The following is an 18,817-nucleotide window of genomic DNA, read 5'->3' on the forward strand; positions in this document are numbered from 1 at the left end:
TTAGTTGTTGTCGTACCAAAACTGCGCCTGGAGGTAGTCAACAACCTTCTTGTCCACTTGGAAGGCCTTGGTAAGAACATCAGCAGAAATGGGTGGCTTCGCTCCAAAAACATTATTAGCAATGACAATGAGTCCTGGGTTCTGGCTGCTAAGACCGGAAAAGGCCAGTGCATACGTGTTTCCGATATTCAACTGGAAGTGAATGAGACCAATAGGGAACACAAACACGTCCCCCTTGTACAGGACTTTGGTGAAGAGTGTGTTGTTTAATTGGTTGGACGTGACAAAGCCAACAAGTAGCGTACCCTCCACCACGACCAGAACCTCGGTGCCACGAGGGTGAGTGTGGGGAGGATTTAGGCCGCCGGGAGCGAAGTCAATGCGAGCCATGGATATTCCAAGAGTGTTGAGTCCTGGAAATTGGTCGACAAAAGCCTGTGTGACTTTTGATCCGAGCGGATTCGATGTGTTTCCAGGCGTTCTGAACCCCATAAAGACGAAATCATCAGCCGTGGTTTCTTTTGGGTCCTTGCAGAACTTTCCATTCACAAATACTGCATAAGAAAAAAAATTGGTGTTTCAGTTTCGACATCATAAGCCAGAAATGAAATACATGACTAATGCAAGAATTGAGGAACCAACCTCCAGATTCCATATCATTGGTTCCCACGCATATGTCCTGAAGAGGACTCGGGTCGTAAGCTAAAGCAGCGACAGTTGCTAAAGCCAAGATGAGAAAGCTAATGGGAAGAAACTTCATTGTGGTTGTGAACAGGAGTTGGGGCCTTGATCGCGAGTTCTAATCCTTGCACAGACTAGTATTGCTTGAGGGAGGAGTGAGGACTTGCATGGCAACATGCTCTCTCTTTATAGATGAAAATGTTTGACCCAGTATTTGGTTCATCAGAAGGTTTTCATGCAGATTCCTACCAAATCTTCAGAGGTTTTATCTATTTTCCCCTTCTCACCCTATAACAACTACGACGACTTGGCCATTTGTTTCTTATCACCTGATTTTTTTTTTGGTAAGGTAAATTATCACCTGATTTTGATATGGTCTTTGATGAATTTTTGAATCCTCGTACCGTTTCTTCTTTGTTTCTTTTACAACTCTTTTACCACTCAAAGAAGACCGAAAATATCTAGAAATGCGCTCTCTTGTCGCACAAAAGTTGATGAGCTTCGTATTTCAGATATGATAAGCTCATCGATGATGATTTGATCATTTAATACAATTTTTCTTACTTTTCATAAAATACTTTTGGTAGATTTTCTTTTTCCCGAGCTAGGTTCGTGGGTGGTAGGAAATTAATAAAATCCTGTTCTTCTCCCAAACTGCCACTTGTCAGCTGCCGAATGAAAAGAAGGTTTTAGCTCCACTTTCTTTATAAGACATGACTTACTTAATGATTCAAGGTGCGATTATATGGAGATATAGTTTATTGGGGAAGCTACCCTGCATATTACCAAGTCTTCAAAGTAGAATCTATTTCCCGCTTCTCAAGTCCATGGATGAACCGTTCGACAACAACTGCGACGACTTGGTGATTCGTTTGATTTCCTCTCCCTCCAGCTTGAAGAAGGCACGTCGTCTGATACGGAAGTGGTCTTCGATAACTTTTACATCCTTGTGCCGTTTTTTCTTCACTTTTCTTGTGAAAAATGGTAAACTCTCTAGCATAATCAATACAGCCTGATCAAGTAAAGACCATTTGTTCTGCGACAATGACATATCTCGAAAAGAACGAATTGGTTATCTAGATTGCAAAAGGAAAACAATATCCATATCCATCTTTATCCCGAAAATACTTTTGCCATCGATGTCCCCCATCTTTGTTACCCAATACCAAAGTTCTTAACATTTACTTGGTTGCATTGCACTCTTTTGTTGCACCAAAATGGATAAAATAAGCATTCTTGCACAAACGATAAGTTCATTACCGCGGTTTGACCATTTAAGGTCATTGGCACCTTTTTTTTTTTTTTCTGTTTTCCCGTGCATGGTTCGTGGATTGTAGGTAATAAGAGACTGTTCTTGTCCCAAGCTGCCACTTCTCTGCATCCTAATGAAAAGAAAGTCATAGATCGACTTTGTTTATGAGCATTTAATCCGTTGGCCATCAACGAGACCTGGCGATGGCTAGGAGAGGGAAAAAGGAAAAAGGAAAAAAGAAAAAAGAAAAAGAAAAAGAAGAGAAGAGGAGGAGGTCGTCTCGAAAATATATTATATTATTGCATGTTAGTTGGATGTTGGGCGTATTATACAACTTAATATATTCTCCAATTACCATTATTTTGTTATCATGTTCCACTTGTTTGGAAGTTACCCGGGGCTTTCCTTCATCAGTTATAAAATACCATTCAGACTAAGCACCAAATACACACTACAAAAAAAGCCGGGTTTTGCCACGAATTTTGCCACGAAAAATTTCGACAAAATTCGTGGCAAAATGAATTTGCGACGAAATTAGCAACGGAAAAAAAATCGTTGCTAATAGGCCGTCGCAAAATTTTGCCACGGAAAATTCCAATTTTCGTGGCTAATTTCCGACGAATTTTTTTCGTCGCTAATTATTCGTGGCAAAATTCGTGGCTAATTTTGCAACGAAAAATAATTCGTCGCTAATTATTCGTGGCAAAATTCGTGGCTAATTTGCCACGAATAGTATTCGTGGCAAATATCCGTCGCTAATTTGTCACGAATATTATTCGTGGCCTATCCGTCGCTAATTTGCCACGAATATTTTTCGTGGCAAATATCCGTGGCTAATTTGCCACGAATATTATTCGTGACAAGAATCCGTCGGTAATTTGCCACGAATATTGTTCGTGGCAAATATCCGTGGCTAATTTGCCACCTAATATTATTCGTGACAAGAATCCGTCGGTAATTTGCCACGAATATTTTTCGTGGCAAATATCCGTGGCTAATTTGCCACGAATATTATTCGTGACAAGAATCCGTCGGTAATTTGTCACGAGATCTATTCGTGGCAAAAGTCGTCGCTATTATTTTGATTTATTTTTTGGTCGCGAAATTGCGACGAAATATTTTCATGGCGAAAAGTCGTTGCTAATTATCACGTGGCTAATTTGCCAAAAAAAATTTTTTTTTTTTTGCGACGAGTTTATTCGTGGCAAAATTCGTGGCTAATTTGCCACTGGAATTATTCGTGGCAAAATTCGTGGCTAATTTGCCCGAATTTTTTTTTTATCAGTATTTTGCCACGAAAAATTTTGACTATTGCGGCCGACATTATTTGAAAACAAATTTGGCGACGAATTTTAATGAATACTTTAGCGACGAATGTTGTGTAGGAACGATTTCGATTTGAAATCTAATTAACATTGATAGAAAATCACAGTCAAGACAAGAACAAACCCCAAAAAGAAAGAAATGAAACAATGTTCTAAATTAGCAAGTTCGAAAACTGTTGTGGCAAACTATTGATCTTGCCAAGAAGTTCTTTCACGTTGCGGCAAACTGTTGCGGCAAACTATTGATTTCCAAGAATCGAAGTCCTGTCCATCTGCAGCGCAAACATCACAATATCAAACTCCTAACCCCTGTTAATTTTTTCACATCTATTCAATAGCAGAAGCACAAAGATATAAGTACCTCTTGGAAATTTAAACATAGCATCAGCATCAGCATCAGCATCATCATCATCATCATCATCATCATCATCAGGAATCTCATTATCATCATCATTGTGGCCATCACCTACTGGATTAGTAGGAGGTATAGGAGGACCGTCATCAGCTTCGAGGTTGAGGTGTTGCATGATCAATTGCAAACGTTGGTTCACTCCTTTCATTTCTTCGTCCTACTGTACAAGTAATTGTTTCATTTCTTCGTCTTTCTGTACAAGTAACTGTTTCATTTCTTCATCCTTCTGTACCAGTAATTGTTTCAAGCGGTTCAATTCTTGGTCCGTTCGCTCCTCGTGTTGTGCCCTTAAAAAAGCCGCACTGGAGGATGAAGTTGCAGCAGCCGGCGTTCTGTACATCCTTGACAAGGATCCCATCCCAAATATTTGACCTCTTCTCATTCCACCCGATGCCTCCATCCATAATGCCATATTGTCAACGGATGGCTCGGACGCAAGCGACACCATCACCATCACCATCACCATCACCATCACCATCACCACTAGCAGACCGTGCTCATTACAAGTTCATCATATTTGTCCTACATTAACAATATTAATAAAAAAATTCATATATATAAATACAAAATATAACCTTACATACCTTAATAACTTTTGCTCGATTGCCGGTCCATGTCTTATCTTTTTTCTGAAAGGTGCGTTCAAATGTAGCCATAAATGTTGGTTCCGTCCCCAATTCATCTGCCTACAAAATATAAACATAAATGAAATGAGTAATTATTGATTTAACTTTACAACATGTTTAAAAGACTTACCATTCTTTTTCTATGCTCCCCGATATTAATAGAACCCCCAAGCATATGTGGCAGACCCTTCACTAGAACTAGAAGCTCGATTCTTCTTATTAATTTCACTGATTTGCTTATGCTTTTCGGTGTCCCAAGTTCTTTTGATTTCCGCCCAATTGTCGGCTGTAATAAAATCCGGCTTTTCTTGTCTTTCTTTGCTCTATTCATCACATTTCGCATGTGATCACCGGCTTTCTTCTTAAAAATTCTTTTAACTTCTTTCTCTTCCGCTTCATCCCACCTGAACTTCCGCTGCAAGCAATCAATAGAAAAATAATTGTACGCTCAGTATGCTAAATCGAACTTAGTTTGTGAGGAAATAAAATGACAAAACTTACCTTGAACTCATTCCACCACAATTCCTTTACTTCTTTTGGAGCAGTGGTCCAACTACTAAACTGCCCCATCCAATAGTTATCGATTATTTTATTAAGTCTCCTCACAACATGCGTAGAATCCGTGAATCTGCAAATGGGTTATAACTTATTTCAACATACATAGCATCCGTAAAGCATACAGACAATTCAGTTGACATCCATAATAATTCACATATATTTAAAAAAATGAAATACTTACGAATCTCCAAATGGGGCTATCATGAATCGGGTATCTTCTTCATAATTCGAGTGTTGCGTTGAAGAAGAAGGTGGAACCGAAGGCGATGGAATTGAAGTAAATTCAGTTCGCATTTGAGAGTCGGAGGAAGGGCCAATGTATCCATGTACTAGTTGAGGGTTAGATAAAAGGGCAAGGGGGAAGCGGAAAGGGATGGGGATGAGGACGAGGAAGAGGAAAGGCCTGGTCTTCTTTGTGAAGCATCATCACGACGCATGTGACCTCCACGTTTACACTAAAAGGTGCAAGGTTAGACAAAAATAAAGAAAATTATGAACATATATTAAGGACACATAATGACGTACGTCGTGAAGCTTACCATTTTGTTATTGAGAGCAAGAGAGATGGCCCCTGAAAAAAAGGAAGCTGTCCGGAAATGTCTACGAGCTAAATTTTTGGTCCTACAACGGTAAAAAAGGAAGAACTCATCTAGCTGGTCAGGGTCATCAAATTTTCAGTTAATTTCTGTAATTCGACTTGTTTTAAAATTTAATTGCATGTTTTGAAAGCCTTAGAACTTAATAAGTTACACTTTCACAACAAATTTTATGATGCAAGTAAATCACTAAGTTCTGTTCAAAATGAATATATCAACTTCAACAAGAAAATCAATAAGTTTTTACCTCGAAGAGAGCCACTCCAGAAAACCCAAATGTCACGGAAATAGTTTTACCCCGATGGCCAAAGCTTCAACCTAGGCCAAAAAAGGTTTGGAAATAGTTTTCAAACCTAGATAATGATAAAATGACTCCGAAACGAAAAAAAAAAGGCGGAAATGTCACGGAAAACACTATTCACCAGAATCATTTTTTGCCAAAAAACCCATCTAAACGACTCCAAAAGCCAAAAAATGGCTTGCATCACGGCCATAGGCCGTGAATTTCGATCAGCGGGCCGTTTCCACTTGACCGACCAAATTTCAACTCATTCCGACCACATTTCACCTTATTTCGACCAAATTTCAAACGAATTTCAACTCAATTTCAACCTAAATCCGACCAAATTTCAACCTAAATATGAGAAATTGATTATGTTTCGTTCTGTTTCGTGGGCGAACGAAACAGATTGGGTCTGTTTCGCCCACGAATTTGATTCTGTTCGTGGGCGAAACAGACCCAATCTGTTTCGCACAGAAGCCAACACCCAACACAGAAGCGCCCACGAAAGCCAACACAGAATCAGAAGCCGAAGCACAGAAGCGCCCACGAAACTGGTTTGTTTCGCACACGAATAGAACCAAATTCGTGGGCGAACAGACCAACTGTTTCGTCCACGAACGTAACGGCGAGACCCAACACGAAGCGAGCGAAGCGCGAAGCGAGCGGACGCGGACCCAACACGAAGCCGGCCAACATAGGCGCACGCGGACCCAACACGAAGCCGGCCGACACAGAAGCAGAAGCACAGAAGCTTAGCAGAAGCGCAGAAGCACATAAGCTTAGCAGAAGCAGAAGCACAGAAGCTTAGCAGAAGCAGAAGCGTAGAAGCAGAAGCACAGAAGCAGAAGCACAGAAGCAGAAGCATAGAAGCAGAAGCACAGAGCAGAAGCAGACCCAAACGTAGACCCAACACATACATTGAACAGAAGCATAAGCATAGGCAAACGCCTAGAAAAAACGGCGAAAAGCAGACCCAACAGAAGCATACCGAACACTCTCGGAAATTTCGTCGCAAATTAGCGACGACATTTATTTTTCGTCGCAAATTAGAAACGGAAAAACATTCGTCGGCAATTTCGTCGCAAATTAGCCACGAATTTTTTTTCGTGGCAAATTCCGTCGCAAATTCGCGACGAATGTTTTTTCGTGGCAAATTCCGTCGCAAATTAGCCACGAATTTTTTTTCGTGGCAAATTCCGTCGCAAATTAGCCACGAATTTTTTTCTTGGCAAAATCCGTCGCAAATTTTCCACGAATTTTTTTTTGTGGTAAATTTCGTCGCAAATTTGCGACGATTTTTTTTCCGTGGCATATTCCGTCGCAAATTAGCCACGAATTTTTTTTCGTCACAAAATTCGTCGGAAATTTGCGACGAATTATTTTTTCATGGCTAATTTGCGACGGAAAATATATTCGTCACAAATTGCATTGCAATTAGCCACGAAAAATAATTCGTCGCAAATTTCCGTGGCTAAATCCTTGTTTTTTTGTAGTGACAGGGCTAAGTTTGAGGAAATATTTGGTGAAAGTCTTCGAAGGCGAGGAGGTCGTCTCGGAAATATATTATATGATTGCGTGCTCTATAGATGTTGGACGTGTTGGACAACTTAATATATGTTCCACTGCCATTACTCTGTTATTGTGTTCCACTTGCCTGGAAGTCACCCACGGCCTTCCTTCATAACATTTCTTTTTTTTTTTTTTTCTTTTCATTTTTTTTCTCTTCTTCCTCCTTCAAGTCTTCCATGGCTGTTGGCTCGCATTCAGGCGTCTTCTTGGCAAGCTCTTCAGACCGGGCTATCCATGGCCATCGGCTGCGAAACGAGCCATCGTTGCACGTGGCCATGGCTTGAGCTGATCTTCGTTCATCACGAACTCCTCCATGAGCCGGTAGTCATTATTCCGCTATCACTTCAATAGCCAAAGGTTGCACTTGGTCAACAGCGTAACGGTTGGGCCTCATAGCAGCCTCCGGCCCTTTCAGATTCTGCTGCTTTCGGCCTGACGTTTGAGGGCAGTGCCGCCAGCTCAAACTTCTTCTTCTTGTCGGAACCGTGCTACCTGCGGTTGCCGGACTAGCAATTCATGGTTTTCTTGTCAGAGCTATCCCATGGCTCTTTGGGGGGCTAAATCAAGTTATTGAGAAAGAGATCGAAGAGTTTTGGGATTAAGTTAAATATATGCTTTTGAGTGTAAAGAGAGAGACAACGGCTCGTTTAGTGCCGGTGGCCATGGACGGCTATCTGAAAAGTGGGCCAAGGCGACGCTTGAATGCCCATGGTCATGTAAGATGGCCAGATTTGGAGGTGAGCTTGAGACCTGCAACTTCCCTCCAAGAATCAAGAAGATGAACAATGAAAAGATGGGAAAAAAAAAGAAAAAAAAATGACTATGGACAAAAATGCCCCTACTCGTGCTACCGGAATAAGCATATGTACTTGCCAACCGGGGAGCTTAATCTCTTGTTTGAGACCAAATGGCCACTTCGGACCCATATATTTGAAATTAAACGGTTAGACCAAATTGAATTGCACGACGATTTTGTTCAGACTCATGTCCATCTTCATGATATGTCTAAGTTTGTTTTCGGTTCAATTGTCATATAGAGTCTTAGATCATTCCAAGCTAAGGTTGAGAAGCAACTTAGCTTTCTCGTTCTTTTGGAAATTGTCAAAATAAGTGCATAGGAAGTAACGCATTTGTGTCTCTATATTTCCCCTTTATGTCCATCGATGGTCTATTTGAGATTGTAATAGTGATTGCTTCAATAAAGAGATCAATGCCGTCCATATCTTATTCAAGGTTTTGACTTTGTCCGTGCATACACATTTATAAATGATATTGTAGGCCACGACAATCCTGGAAATAATTATCCAGCCGAAATTATGAGGTTTCAACCCGACATTTTGATTGTAGATGGAAAATGAGTGCAGGAAAGATTTTTCTTCTGGCCATACTAAAGAAAAAGTAAAGTTATCTGCAGAATTTAGTATGTCGGTAAAAAATGAGAAATGTCGTCAGCAGTAATTTATCAAACTTGAATTTGATACTCTAAGGAAATTGACATATTGTGGTGAACTTCTCCTTTCAAGATAATGATGGAAACAAAGCGGTTCTTTTTTATTTTTGGCCACCTAAGGGCCGGATGTATTAACAATCGCCCTGATGATTTCTTTAAATAGTCTCTGTACTCAATCACAAGACTGTTTTAAATCAGACTATTTAATAGGGTTGGACATTCTTTGCATGATACCCTTTTGGAGTACAAATTCCGTTGATGTGGGAAGCAATATTTACTATTAGATAACATCCTTCCCAGTTCCGAATTGTACATAGTTTAATGTTATTGCACTCTGATTTTCCATTTATAGACATTTTAATTGAGGAATGAGTCCAATTATCCTGATCGTGTCATGAGAGAGAGAGAGAGAGAGAGAGAGAGAGGTAACAATCTTTTATTGGATACCAGTCGAGAGAGAGGTAACAATGATTTACTCGAAATCAATAATACATGTGGTATGTAGTTTAGTTATGTGTCTAACACAACCACTTATGGAAATAAGATTAATCTCGTAACTCTTATAATTCAATTATTTTGTGTAACTTATGATAGATTCATTTAGTTGTTGTCGTACCAAAATTGCGCCTGGAGATAGTCAACAACCTTCTTGTCCACTTGGAAGGCCTTGGTAAGAACATCAGCAGAAATGGGTGGCTTCGCTCCGAAGACAGCATTAGCAATGGTAATGACTCCCGGGTTCGGCTGCTAAGACCGGAAAAGGCTAGCGCATACGTGTTTCCGATATTCAACTGGAAGTGAATGAGACCAATAGGGAACACAAACACGTCCCCCTTGTACAGGACTTTGGTGAAGAGTGTGTTGTTTAATTGATTGGACGTGACAAAGCCAACAAGTAGCGTACCCTCCACCACTACCAAAACCTCGGTGCCACGAGGGTGAGTGTGGGGAGGATTTAGGCCGCCAGGAGCGAAGTCAATGCGAGCCATGGATATTCCAAGAGTGTTGAGTCCTGGAAATTGGTCGACAAAAGCCTGTGTGACTTTTGATCCGAGCGGATTCGATGTGTTTCCAGGAGTTCTGAACCCCATAAAGACGAAATCATCAGCTGTGGTTTCTTTGGGATCCTTGCAGAACTTTCCATTCACAAATACCGCATAAGAAAAAAAATTGGCGTCTCAGTTTCGGCATCATAAGGCAGATATGAAATACATGACTAATGCAAGAATTGAGGAACCAACCTCCAGATTCCATATCACTGGTTGCCACGCATATGTCCTGAAGAGGACTCGGGTCGTAAGCTAAAGCGGCGGCAGTTGCTAAAGCCAATATGAGAAAGCTAATGGGAAGAAACTTCATTGTGGTTGTGAACAGGAGTTGGGGCCTTGATCGCAGGTTCTAATCCTTGCACAGACTAGTATTGCTTGAGGGAGGAGTGAGGACTTGCATGGCAACATGCTCTCTCTTTATAGATGAAAATGTTTGACCCAGTGTTTAGTTTGCCAGCAGGTTTTCATGCAGATTACTACCAAGTCTTCTGAGGTTTTATCTATTTTCCCCTTCTCACCCTATAACAACTCCGACGACTTGGCGATTTGTTTCATTTCCTCTCCTCCAGCTTAAAGAATGCATATCACCTGATATTGAAATGGTCTTTGATGAATTTTTGAATCCTCGTACCATTTCTTCTTTGTTTCTTTTACAACTCTTTTACCACTCCAAGAAGATTACCAAGTAAAGAGCATATCTTGTGCAGGGTTTAATATCTGACAAAGACTGAAAATATCTAGAAATGCACTCTATTGTCGCACAAAAGTTGATGAGCTCAGTATTTTAGATATGATAAGCTCAACGCGGATGATTTGATCATTTCATACAAATTTTCTTATTTTGCATCATAATAATTTTAGTAGATTTTCTTTTTCCCGAGCTAGGTTTGTGGGTGGTAGGAAATAAGATCCTGTTCTTCTCCCAAGCTGCCACTTGTCAGCAGCCAAATGAAAAGAAGATTTTACTTCCATTTTCTTTATAAGACATGACTTACTTAATGATTAAAGGTGCGATTATATGGAGATATAGTTTATTGGGGAAGTTACCCTGCATATTACCATGTTTTCAAAGTAGAATCTATTTCCCGCTTCTGAAGTCCAAGGATGAACCGTTCCATAACAACTGCGAGAACTTGGTGATTCGTTTGATTTCCTCTCCCTCCAGCTTGAAGAAGGCACGTCGTCCGATATGGAAGTGGTCTTCGATAACTTTTACATCCTTGTACCGTTTTTTCTTCACTTTTCTTGTGAAAAAAGGTAAACTGTCTAGCATCATCAATGCAGCCTGATCAAGTAAAGACCATTTCTTCTGCGACAATGGGATATCTCCAAAAGATTGAACTGGTTATCTAGATTGCAAAAGGAGAACAATATCTGTAACGACCCGGTCCGACGAGGGCGGGGAGTGGTCGCCGGGGCCAGAGGGCCTGGACAAGGAGCGGCTCCTGGCAGGCTTCTAGGATGGCAAGGGGGGCATGTCTCTTGTCCCACATCGCTTAGGGGGGAGTCCTAGGCTAGTTTATAAGGCTTGGGTTCTCTATTCTGTGTAACGCGTTTTAAAGCCGTGAGGGTCAGTGGACCCAAAGCGGACAATATTACACAGTGTAGACCCCGGGTCCTTACAATATCCATATCCATCTTCATCCCGAAAATACTCTTGTCATCGATGTCCCCATCTTTGTTACCCAATACCAAAGTTCTTCACATTTACTTGGTTGCATTGCACTCTTTCATTGCCCCAAAATGGATAAAATAATCATTCCTGCATAAACAATAAGCTCATTACCGCGGTTTGACCATTTAATGTCATTGGCGCCTTTTTTTTCTGTTTTCCCGAGCATGGTTCGCGGATTGTAGGTAATAAGAGACTGTTCTTGTCCCAAGCTGCCACTTCTCTGCATCCTAATGAAAAGAGAGTCATAGGTCGACTTTGTTTATAAGCATTTAATGATATTCTAGTGGCTTCCAGAGCTTATAAGTCATGACTTAGTTGAGGATTAAGGGGGCCATTATTTCTTTTTGAAACTAAGATCGAGCAGTACCTGACTCCATGGTTTGAGAAATACCACGTGATCGTCATTCTTGAGGAGAACAAATTCAGCTGACTCTGAGAGCAGGTTTAGATTGGCCTTCAGCCAGGCATTTCAATTCTCAACTGTCAATGAGAGGCAACCGTAGCAAATACATTTCGTCTCTTTCGTACTCCTAATGAAGTACTTGAATCATAAGAGCTCCCACCGAATTGCTCCGGAAACGGTATTCACAGAAAGGCAGAAGTCGAACTATGAAACAAGTCAGCAACAAGCATTGATTTTGATGACAATCCTGATGTGGATTGGGACTGTCACGCCCCCAACCCCATCGAGCACGCGACATCCCTCTTCGGTCGAAATAGTGCGACGTCCCAGGAAACGTCGCCGACCCAAAAGAAACCCATCAGAGTTTAATCGCGGCGGAAACTACGAACACCCAGACAATGATTTACCAGGGGTACTAAAGAGAATAAATTGCCAAACCACCAAATCTTATACTATACCTCAATTTAAGTACAATATCCATTTACAGTAAAAACTTATGCCACAATCGCCATTTACAAACCACAAAGCAAATATGCACATTGAACTACTAAACTGCAACCCACCGATATCACAAAAGATTAGTAGCCTGGGAACGCTACACCAAAATAGGGCACTTCCAGACTCTTCCTCAGCTCCGAAACTAATCCCTACGCCCTCTGCTGGCGTCCACTCTGACTCACTCTCTTCGGAATCCTCATCCGAATCCTCATCAGGCACAGGCTCATCCGACGACTCGAATCGGCCTCAATCTCGATCGGGAACTCTACCACATCATGATTAGTATGCATAACAATCCCAAAATGTTGTAGCGGCGGCGACGGAAGGTTCATAGCTTGGGCGGGTGCTCGAAATGGTTTGGTTGGTACAACCATGAGACACTTCTCAATAAGTACACAACCTAAACCTTACCTAGGCTACCACGTATTCCAGACAAGTCGAGACACCAAATCAAGCCACACACAAACAACGTCCACACAATCGTACTTACCTGATTCTCAATATACGCAACCTGCACATTAGTCTTATAATAGCACTATTCCACTCATATGCATGTTCTAATGACATTTCATGCATTTGTTCCCGTTTCATCGCATCTTTTCCACCTCACTCCCCAGTGACCCGCGTAATGGTACCGCCTCGGTTCACCTGCGACCATCTCATATACACAACACTCCCGGGCCCGCGTAATGGTACCGCCTCGGGCTCAACATCCGTTCTCCTAGTGCACAACCCACGTAATGGTACCGCCTCAGGTTGGCCATATTCCCAGCACTCCTCGGCCCACGTTACAGTACATGCCTCAAGCCATGTCTCTCGCCCGCGTTACAGTACGCGCCTCAGGCTCAACATCTACCACCTACGGCACAACCCGCGTTGAAGTACACGCCTCGGGAGAGAGAGAGAGAGAGAGAGAGAGAGAGGTAATAATATTTTATTTGAAATCAGTCGAGAGAGGTAACAATCTTTTATTCGAAATAAGGCATACATGTGGTATGTAGTCTAGTTATGTGTGTCTAGAGCAACCACTTATGGAAATAAGATTAATTTTACAAGTCTCATAATTCAATCATTTTGTGTAACTTATGACAGATTCATTTAGTTGTTGTCGTACCAAAACTGCGCCTGGAGGTAGTCAACAACCTTCTTGTCCACTTGGAAGGCCTTGGTAAGAACATCAGCAGAAATGGGTGGCTTCGCTCCAAAAACATTATTAGCAATGACAATGAGTCCTGGGTTCGGCTGCTAAGACCGGAAAAGGCCGGTGCATACGTGTTTCCGATATTCAATCGGAAGTGAATGAGACCAATAGGGAACACAAACACGTCCCCCTTGTACAGGACTTTGGTGAAGAGTGTGTTGTTTAATTGGTTGGACGTGACAAAGCCAACAAGTAGCGTACCCTCCACCACGACCAGAACCTCGGTGCCACGAGGGTGAGTGTGGGGAGGATTTAGGCCGCCGGGAGCGAAGTCAATGCGAGCCATGGATATTCCAAGAGTGTTGAGTCCTGGAAATTGGTCGACAAAAGCCTGTGTGACTTTTGATCCGAGCGGATTCGATGTGTTTCCAGGCGTTCTGAACCCCATAAAGACGAAATCATCAGCCGTGGTTTCTTTTGGGTCCTTGCAGAACTTTCCATTCACAAATACTGCATAAGAAAAAAAAATTGGTGTTTCAGTTTCGACATCATAAGCCAGAAATGAAATACATGACTAATGCAAGAATTGAGGAACCAACCTCCAGATTCCATATCATTGGTTCCCACGCATATGTCCTGAAGAGGACTCGGGTCGTAAGCTAAAGCAGCGACAGTTGCTAAAGCCAAGATGAGAAAGCTAATGGGAAGAAACTTCATTGTGGTTGTGAACAGGAGTTGGGGCCTTGATCGCGAGTTCTAATCCTTGCACAGACTAGTATTGCTTGAGGGAGGAGTGAGGACTTGCATGGCAACATGCTCTCTCTTTATAGATGAAAATGTTTGACCCAGTATTTGGTTCATCAGAAGGTTTTCATGCAGATTCCTACCAAATCTTCAGAGGTTTTATCTATTTTCCCCTTCTCACCCTATAACAACTACGACGACTTGGCCATTTGTTTCTTATCACCTGATTTTTTTTTTGGTAAGGTAAATTATCACCTGATTTTGATATGGTCTTTGATGAATTTTTGAATCCTCGTACCGTTTCTTCTTTGTTTCTTTTACAACTCTTTTACCACTCAAAGAAGACCGAAAATATCTAGAAATGCGCTCTCTTGTCGCACAAAAGTTGATGAGCTTCGTATTTCAGATATGATAAGCTCATCGATGATGATTTGATCATTTAATACAATTTTTCTTACTTTTCATAAAATACTTTTGGTAGATTTTCTTTTTCCCGAGCTAGGTTCGTGGGTGGTAGGAAATTAATAAAATCCTGTTCTTCTCCCAAACTGCCACTTGTCAGCTGCCGAATGAAAAGAAGGTTTTAGCTCCACTTTCTTTATAAGACATGACTTACTTAATGATTCAAGGTGCGATTATATGGAGATATAGTTTATTGGGGAAGCTACCCTGCATATTACCAAGTCTTCAAAGTAGAATCTATTTCCCGCTTCTCAAGTCCATGGATGAACCGTTCGACAACAACTGCGACGACTTGGTGATTCGTTTGATTTCCTCTCCCTCCAGCTTGAAGAAGGCACGTCGTCTGATACGGAAGTGGTCTTCGATAACTTTTACATCCTTGTGCCGTTTTTCTTCACTTTTCTTGTGAAAAATGGTAAACTCTCTAGCATAATCAATACAGCCTGATCAAGTAAAGACCATTTGTTCTGCGACAATGACATATCTCGAAAAGAACGAATTGGTTATCTAGATTGCAAAAGGAAAACAATATCCATATCCATCTTTATCCCGAAAATACTTTTGCCATCGATGTCCCCCATCTTTGTTACCCAATACCAAAGTTCTTAACATTTACTTGGTTGCATTGCACTCTTTTGTTGCACCAAAATGGATAAAATAAGCATTCTTGCACAAACGATAAGTTCATTACCGCGGTTTGACCATTTAAGGTCATTGGCACCTTTTTTTTTTTTTTTTCTGTTTTCCCGTGCATGGTTCGTGGATTGTAGGTAATAAGAGACTGTTCTTGTCCCAAGCTGCCACTTCTCTGCATCCTAATGAAAAGAAAGTCATAGATCGACTTTGTTTATGAGCATTTAATCCGTTGGCCATCAACGAGACCTGGCGATGGCTAGGAGAGGGAAAAAGGAAAAAGGAAAAAAGAAAAAAGAAAAAGAAAAAGAAGAGAAGAGGAGGAGGTCGTCTCGAAAATATATTATATTATTGCATGTTAGTTGGATGTTGGGCGTATTATACAACTTAATATATTCTCCAATTACCATTATTTTGTTATCATGTTCCACTTGTTTGGAAGTTACCCGGGGCTTTCCTTCATCAGTTATAAAATACCATTCAGACTAAGCACCAAACACACACTACAAAAAAAGCCGGGTTTTGCCACGAATTTTGCCACGAAAAATTTCGACAAAATTCGTGGCAAAATGAATTTGCGACGAAATTAGCAACGGAAAAAAAATCGTCGCTAATAGGCCGTCGCAAAATTTTGCCACGGAAAATTCCAATTTTCGTGGCTAATTTCCGACGAATTTTTTTCGTCGCTAATTATTCGTGGCAAAATTCGTGGCTAATTTTGCAACGAAAAATAATTCGTCGCTAATTATTCGTGGCAAAATTCGTGGCTAATTTGCCACGAATAGTATTCGTGGCAAATATCCGTCGCTAATTTGTCACGAATATTATTCGTGGCCTATCCGTCGCTAATTTGCCACGAATATTTTTCGTGGCAAATATCCGTGGCTAATTTGCCACGAATATTATTCGTGACAAGAATCCGTCGGTAATTTGCCACGAATATTGTTCGTGGCAAATATCCGTGGCTAATTTGCCACGAATATTATTCGTGACAAGAATCCGTCGGTAATTTGCCACGAATATTTTTCGTGGCAAATATCCGTGGCTAATTTGCCACGAATATTATTCGTGACAAGAATCCGTCGGTAATTTGTCACGAGATCTATTCGTGGCAAAAGTCGTCGCTATTATTTTGATTTATTTTTTGGTCGCGAAATTGCGACGAAATATTTTCATGGCGAAAAGTCGTTGCTAATTATCACGTGGCTAATTTGCCAAAAAATTTTTTTTTTTTTTGCGACGAGTTTATTCGTGGCAAAATTCGTGGCTAATTTGCCACTGGAATTATTCGTGGCAAAATTCGTGGCTAATTTGCCCGAATTTTTTTGTTATCAGTATTTTGCCACGAAAAATTTTGACTATTGCGGCCGACATTATTTGAAAACAAATTTGGCGACGAATTTTAATGAATACTTTAGCGACGAATGTTGTGTAGGAACGATTTCGATTTGAAATCTAATTAACATTGATAGAAAATCACAGTCAAGACAAGAACAAACCCCAAAAAGAAAGAAATGAAACAATGTTCTAAATTAGCAAGTTCGAAAACTGTTGTGGCAAACTATTGATCTTGCCAAGAAGTTCTTTCACGTTGCGGCAAACTGTTGCGGCAAACTATTGATTTCCAAGAATCGAAGTCCTGTCCATCTGCAGCGCAAACATCACAATATCAAACTCCTAACCCCTGTTAATTTTTTCACATCTATTCAATAGCAGAAGCACAAAGATATAAGTACCTCTTGGAAATTTAAACTAGCAAGGATCAGCATCAGCATCAGCATCAGCATCAGCATCATCATCATCATCATCATCATCATCATCAGGAATCTCATTATCATCATCATTGTGGCCATCACCTACTGGATTAGTAGGAGGTACAGGAGGACCGTCATCAGCTTCGAGGTTGAGGTGTTGCATGATCAATTGCAAACGTTGGTTCACTCCTTTCATTTCTTCGTCCTTCTGTACAAGTAATTGTTTCATTTCTTCGTCTTTCTGTACAAGTAACTGTTTCATTTCTTCATCCTTCTGTACCAGTAATTGTTTCAAGCGGTTCAATTCTTGGTCCGTTCGCTCCTCGTGTTGTGCCCTTAAAAAAGCCGCACTGGAGGATGAAGTTGCAGCAGCCGGCGTTCTGTACATCCTTGACAAGGATCCCATCCCAAATATTTGACCTCTTCTCATTCCACCCGATGCCTCCATCCATAATGCCATACTGTCAACAGATGGCTCGGACGCAGCAGCACCATCACCATCACCATCACCATCACCACTAGCAGCAGCCGTGCTCATTACAAGTTCATCATATTTGTCCTACATTAACAATATTAATAAAAAAAAAATTCATATATATAAATACAAAATATAACCTTACATACCTTAATAACTTTTGCTCGATTGCCGGTCCATGTCTTATCTTTTTTCTGAAAGGTGCGTTCAAATGTAGCCATAAATGTTGGTTCCGTCCCCAATTCATCTGCCTACAAAATATAAACATAAATGAAATGAGTAATTATTGATTTAACTTTACAACATGTTTAAAAGACTTACCATTCTTTTTCTATGCTCCCCGATATTAATAGAACCCCCAGCATATGTGGCAGACCCTTCACTAGAACTAGAAGCTCGATTCTTCTTATTAATTTCACTGATTTGCTTATGCTTTTCGGTGTCCCAAGTTCTTTTGATTTCCGCCCAATTGTCGGCTGTAATAAAATCCGGCTTTTCTTGTCTTTCTTTGCTCTATTCATCACATTTCGCATGTGATCACCGGCTTTCTTCTTAAAAATTCTTTTAACTTCTTTCTCTTCCGCTTCATCCCACCTGAACTTCCGCTGCAAGCAATCAATAGAAAAATAATTGTACGCTCAGTATGCTAAATCGAACTTAGTTTGTGAGGAAATAAAATGACAAAACTTACCTTGAACTCATTCCACCACAATTCCTTTACTTCTTTTGGAGCAGTGGTCCAACTACTAAACTGCCCCATCCAATAGTTATCGATTATTTTATTAAGTCTCCTCACAACATGCGTAGAATCCGTGAATCTGCAAACGGGTTATAACTTATTTCAACATACATAGCATCCGTAAAGCATACAGACAATTCAGTTGACATCCATAATAATTCACATATATTTAAAAAAATGAAATACTTACGAATCTCCAAATGGGGCTATCATGAATCGGGTATCTTCTTCATAATTCGAGTGTTGCGTTGAAGAAGAAGGTGGAACCGAAGGCGATGGAATTGAAGTAAATTCAGTTCGCATTTGAGAGTCAGAGGAAGGGCCAATGTATCCATGTACTAGTTGAGGGTTAGATAAAAGGGCAGGGGCAGGGGAAGCGGAAAGGGATGGGGATGAGGACGAGGAAGAGGAAAGGCCTGGTCTTCTTTGTGAAGCATCATCACGACGCATGTGACCTCCACGTTTACACTAAAAGGTGCAAGGTTAGACAAA

At 40.9% G+C, this 18,817-nt stretch overlaps 2 protein-coding genes and 2 pseudogenes across 2 annotated transcripts; all 4 read right to left on the bottom strand.

The window, feature by feature from the left end:
* On the bottom strand, positions 1-820 carry LOC130138067 (germin-like protein subfamily 1 member 7). Its single transcript, XM_056311018.1, has 2 exons — positions 643-820; positions 1-554 (listed from the first exon to the last, which is right to left on the bottom strand). Exons 1-2 carry the CDS (start codon positions 758-760, stop codon positions 1-3), a joined length of 672 nt encoding a protein of 223 aa, XP_056166993.1. The 5' UTR covers positions 761-820.
* Positions 821-9,352: 8,532 nt separating this feature from the next.
* LOC130138047 (germin-like protein subfamily 1 member 7) lies at positions 9,353-10,111 on the bottom strand (annotated as a pseudogene).
* Positions 10,112-13,475: 3,364 nt separating this feature from the next.
* On the bottom strand, positions 13,476-14,295 carry LOC130138081 (germin-like protein subfamily 1 member 7; annotated as a pseudogene).
* A 666-nt stretch (positions 14,296-14,961) lies between these two features.
* LOC130137897 (uncharacterized) lies at positions 14,962-18,595 on the bottom strand. Its single transcript, XM_056310416.1, has 6 exons — positions 18,516-18,595; positions 18,278-18,404; positions 17,908-18,191; positions 17,736-17,837; positions 17,359-17,629; positions 14,962-15,126 (listed from the first exon to the last, which is right to left on the bottom strand). Exons 1-6 carry the CDS (start codon positions 18,536-18,538, stop codon positions 14,962-14,964), a joined length of 972 nt encoding a protein of 323 aa, XP_056166391.1. The 5' UTR covers positions 18,539-18,595.
* Positions 18,596-18,817: the final 222 nt, after the last annotated feature.

The sequence above is a fragment of the Syzygium oleosum genome, unplaced genomic scaffold (assembly GCF_021117445.2).
Source record: "Syzygium oleosum isolate NSW1041296 unplaced genomic scaffold, Sole_v2.1 Sole_v2.04, whole genome shotgun sequence".
NCBI classification, from domain to species: Eukaryota; Viridiplantae; Streptophyta; class Magnoliopsida; order Myrtales; family Myrtaceae; genus Syzygium; species Syzygium oleosum.

Excerpts from the sequence above, each read along its gene's own strand:
- LOC130137897 (XM_056310416.1), bottom strand. The coding sequence starts at position 18,538 with ATGATAGCCCCATTTGGAGATTC. Across the intron at positions 18,192-18,277 it reads TGTGGTGGAATGAGTTCAAG|CGGAAGTTCAGGTGGGATGA; the intron begins GTAAGTTTTGTC and ends GATTGCTTGCAG. Across the intron at positions 15,127-17,358 it reads AAGAAATGAAACAGTTACTT|AAAAGTGAAGAAAAACGGCA; the intron begins GTACAGAAAGAC and ends ATTTTTCACAAG.
- LOC130138067 (XM_056311018.1), bottom strand. The coding sequence starts at position 760 with ATGAAGTTTCTTCCCATTAGCTTTCTCATCTTGGCTTTAGCAACTGTC. Across the intron at positions 555-642 it reads CAATGATATGGAATCTGGAG|TATTTGTGAATGGAAAGTTC; the intron begins GTTGGTTCCTCA and ends TTTCTTATGCAG.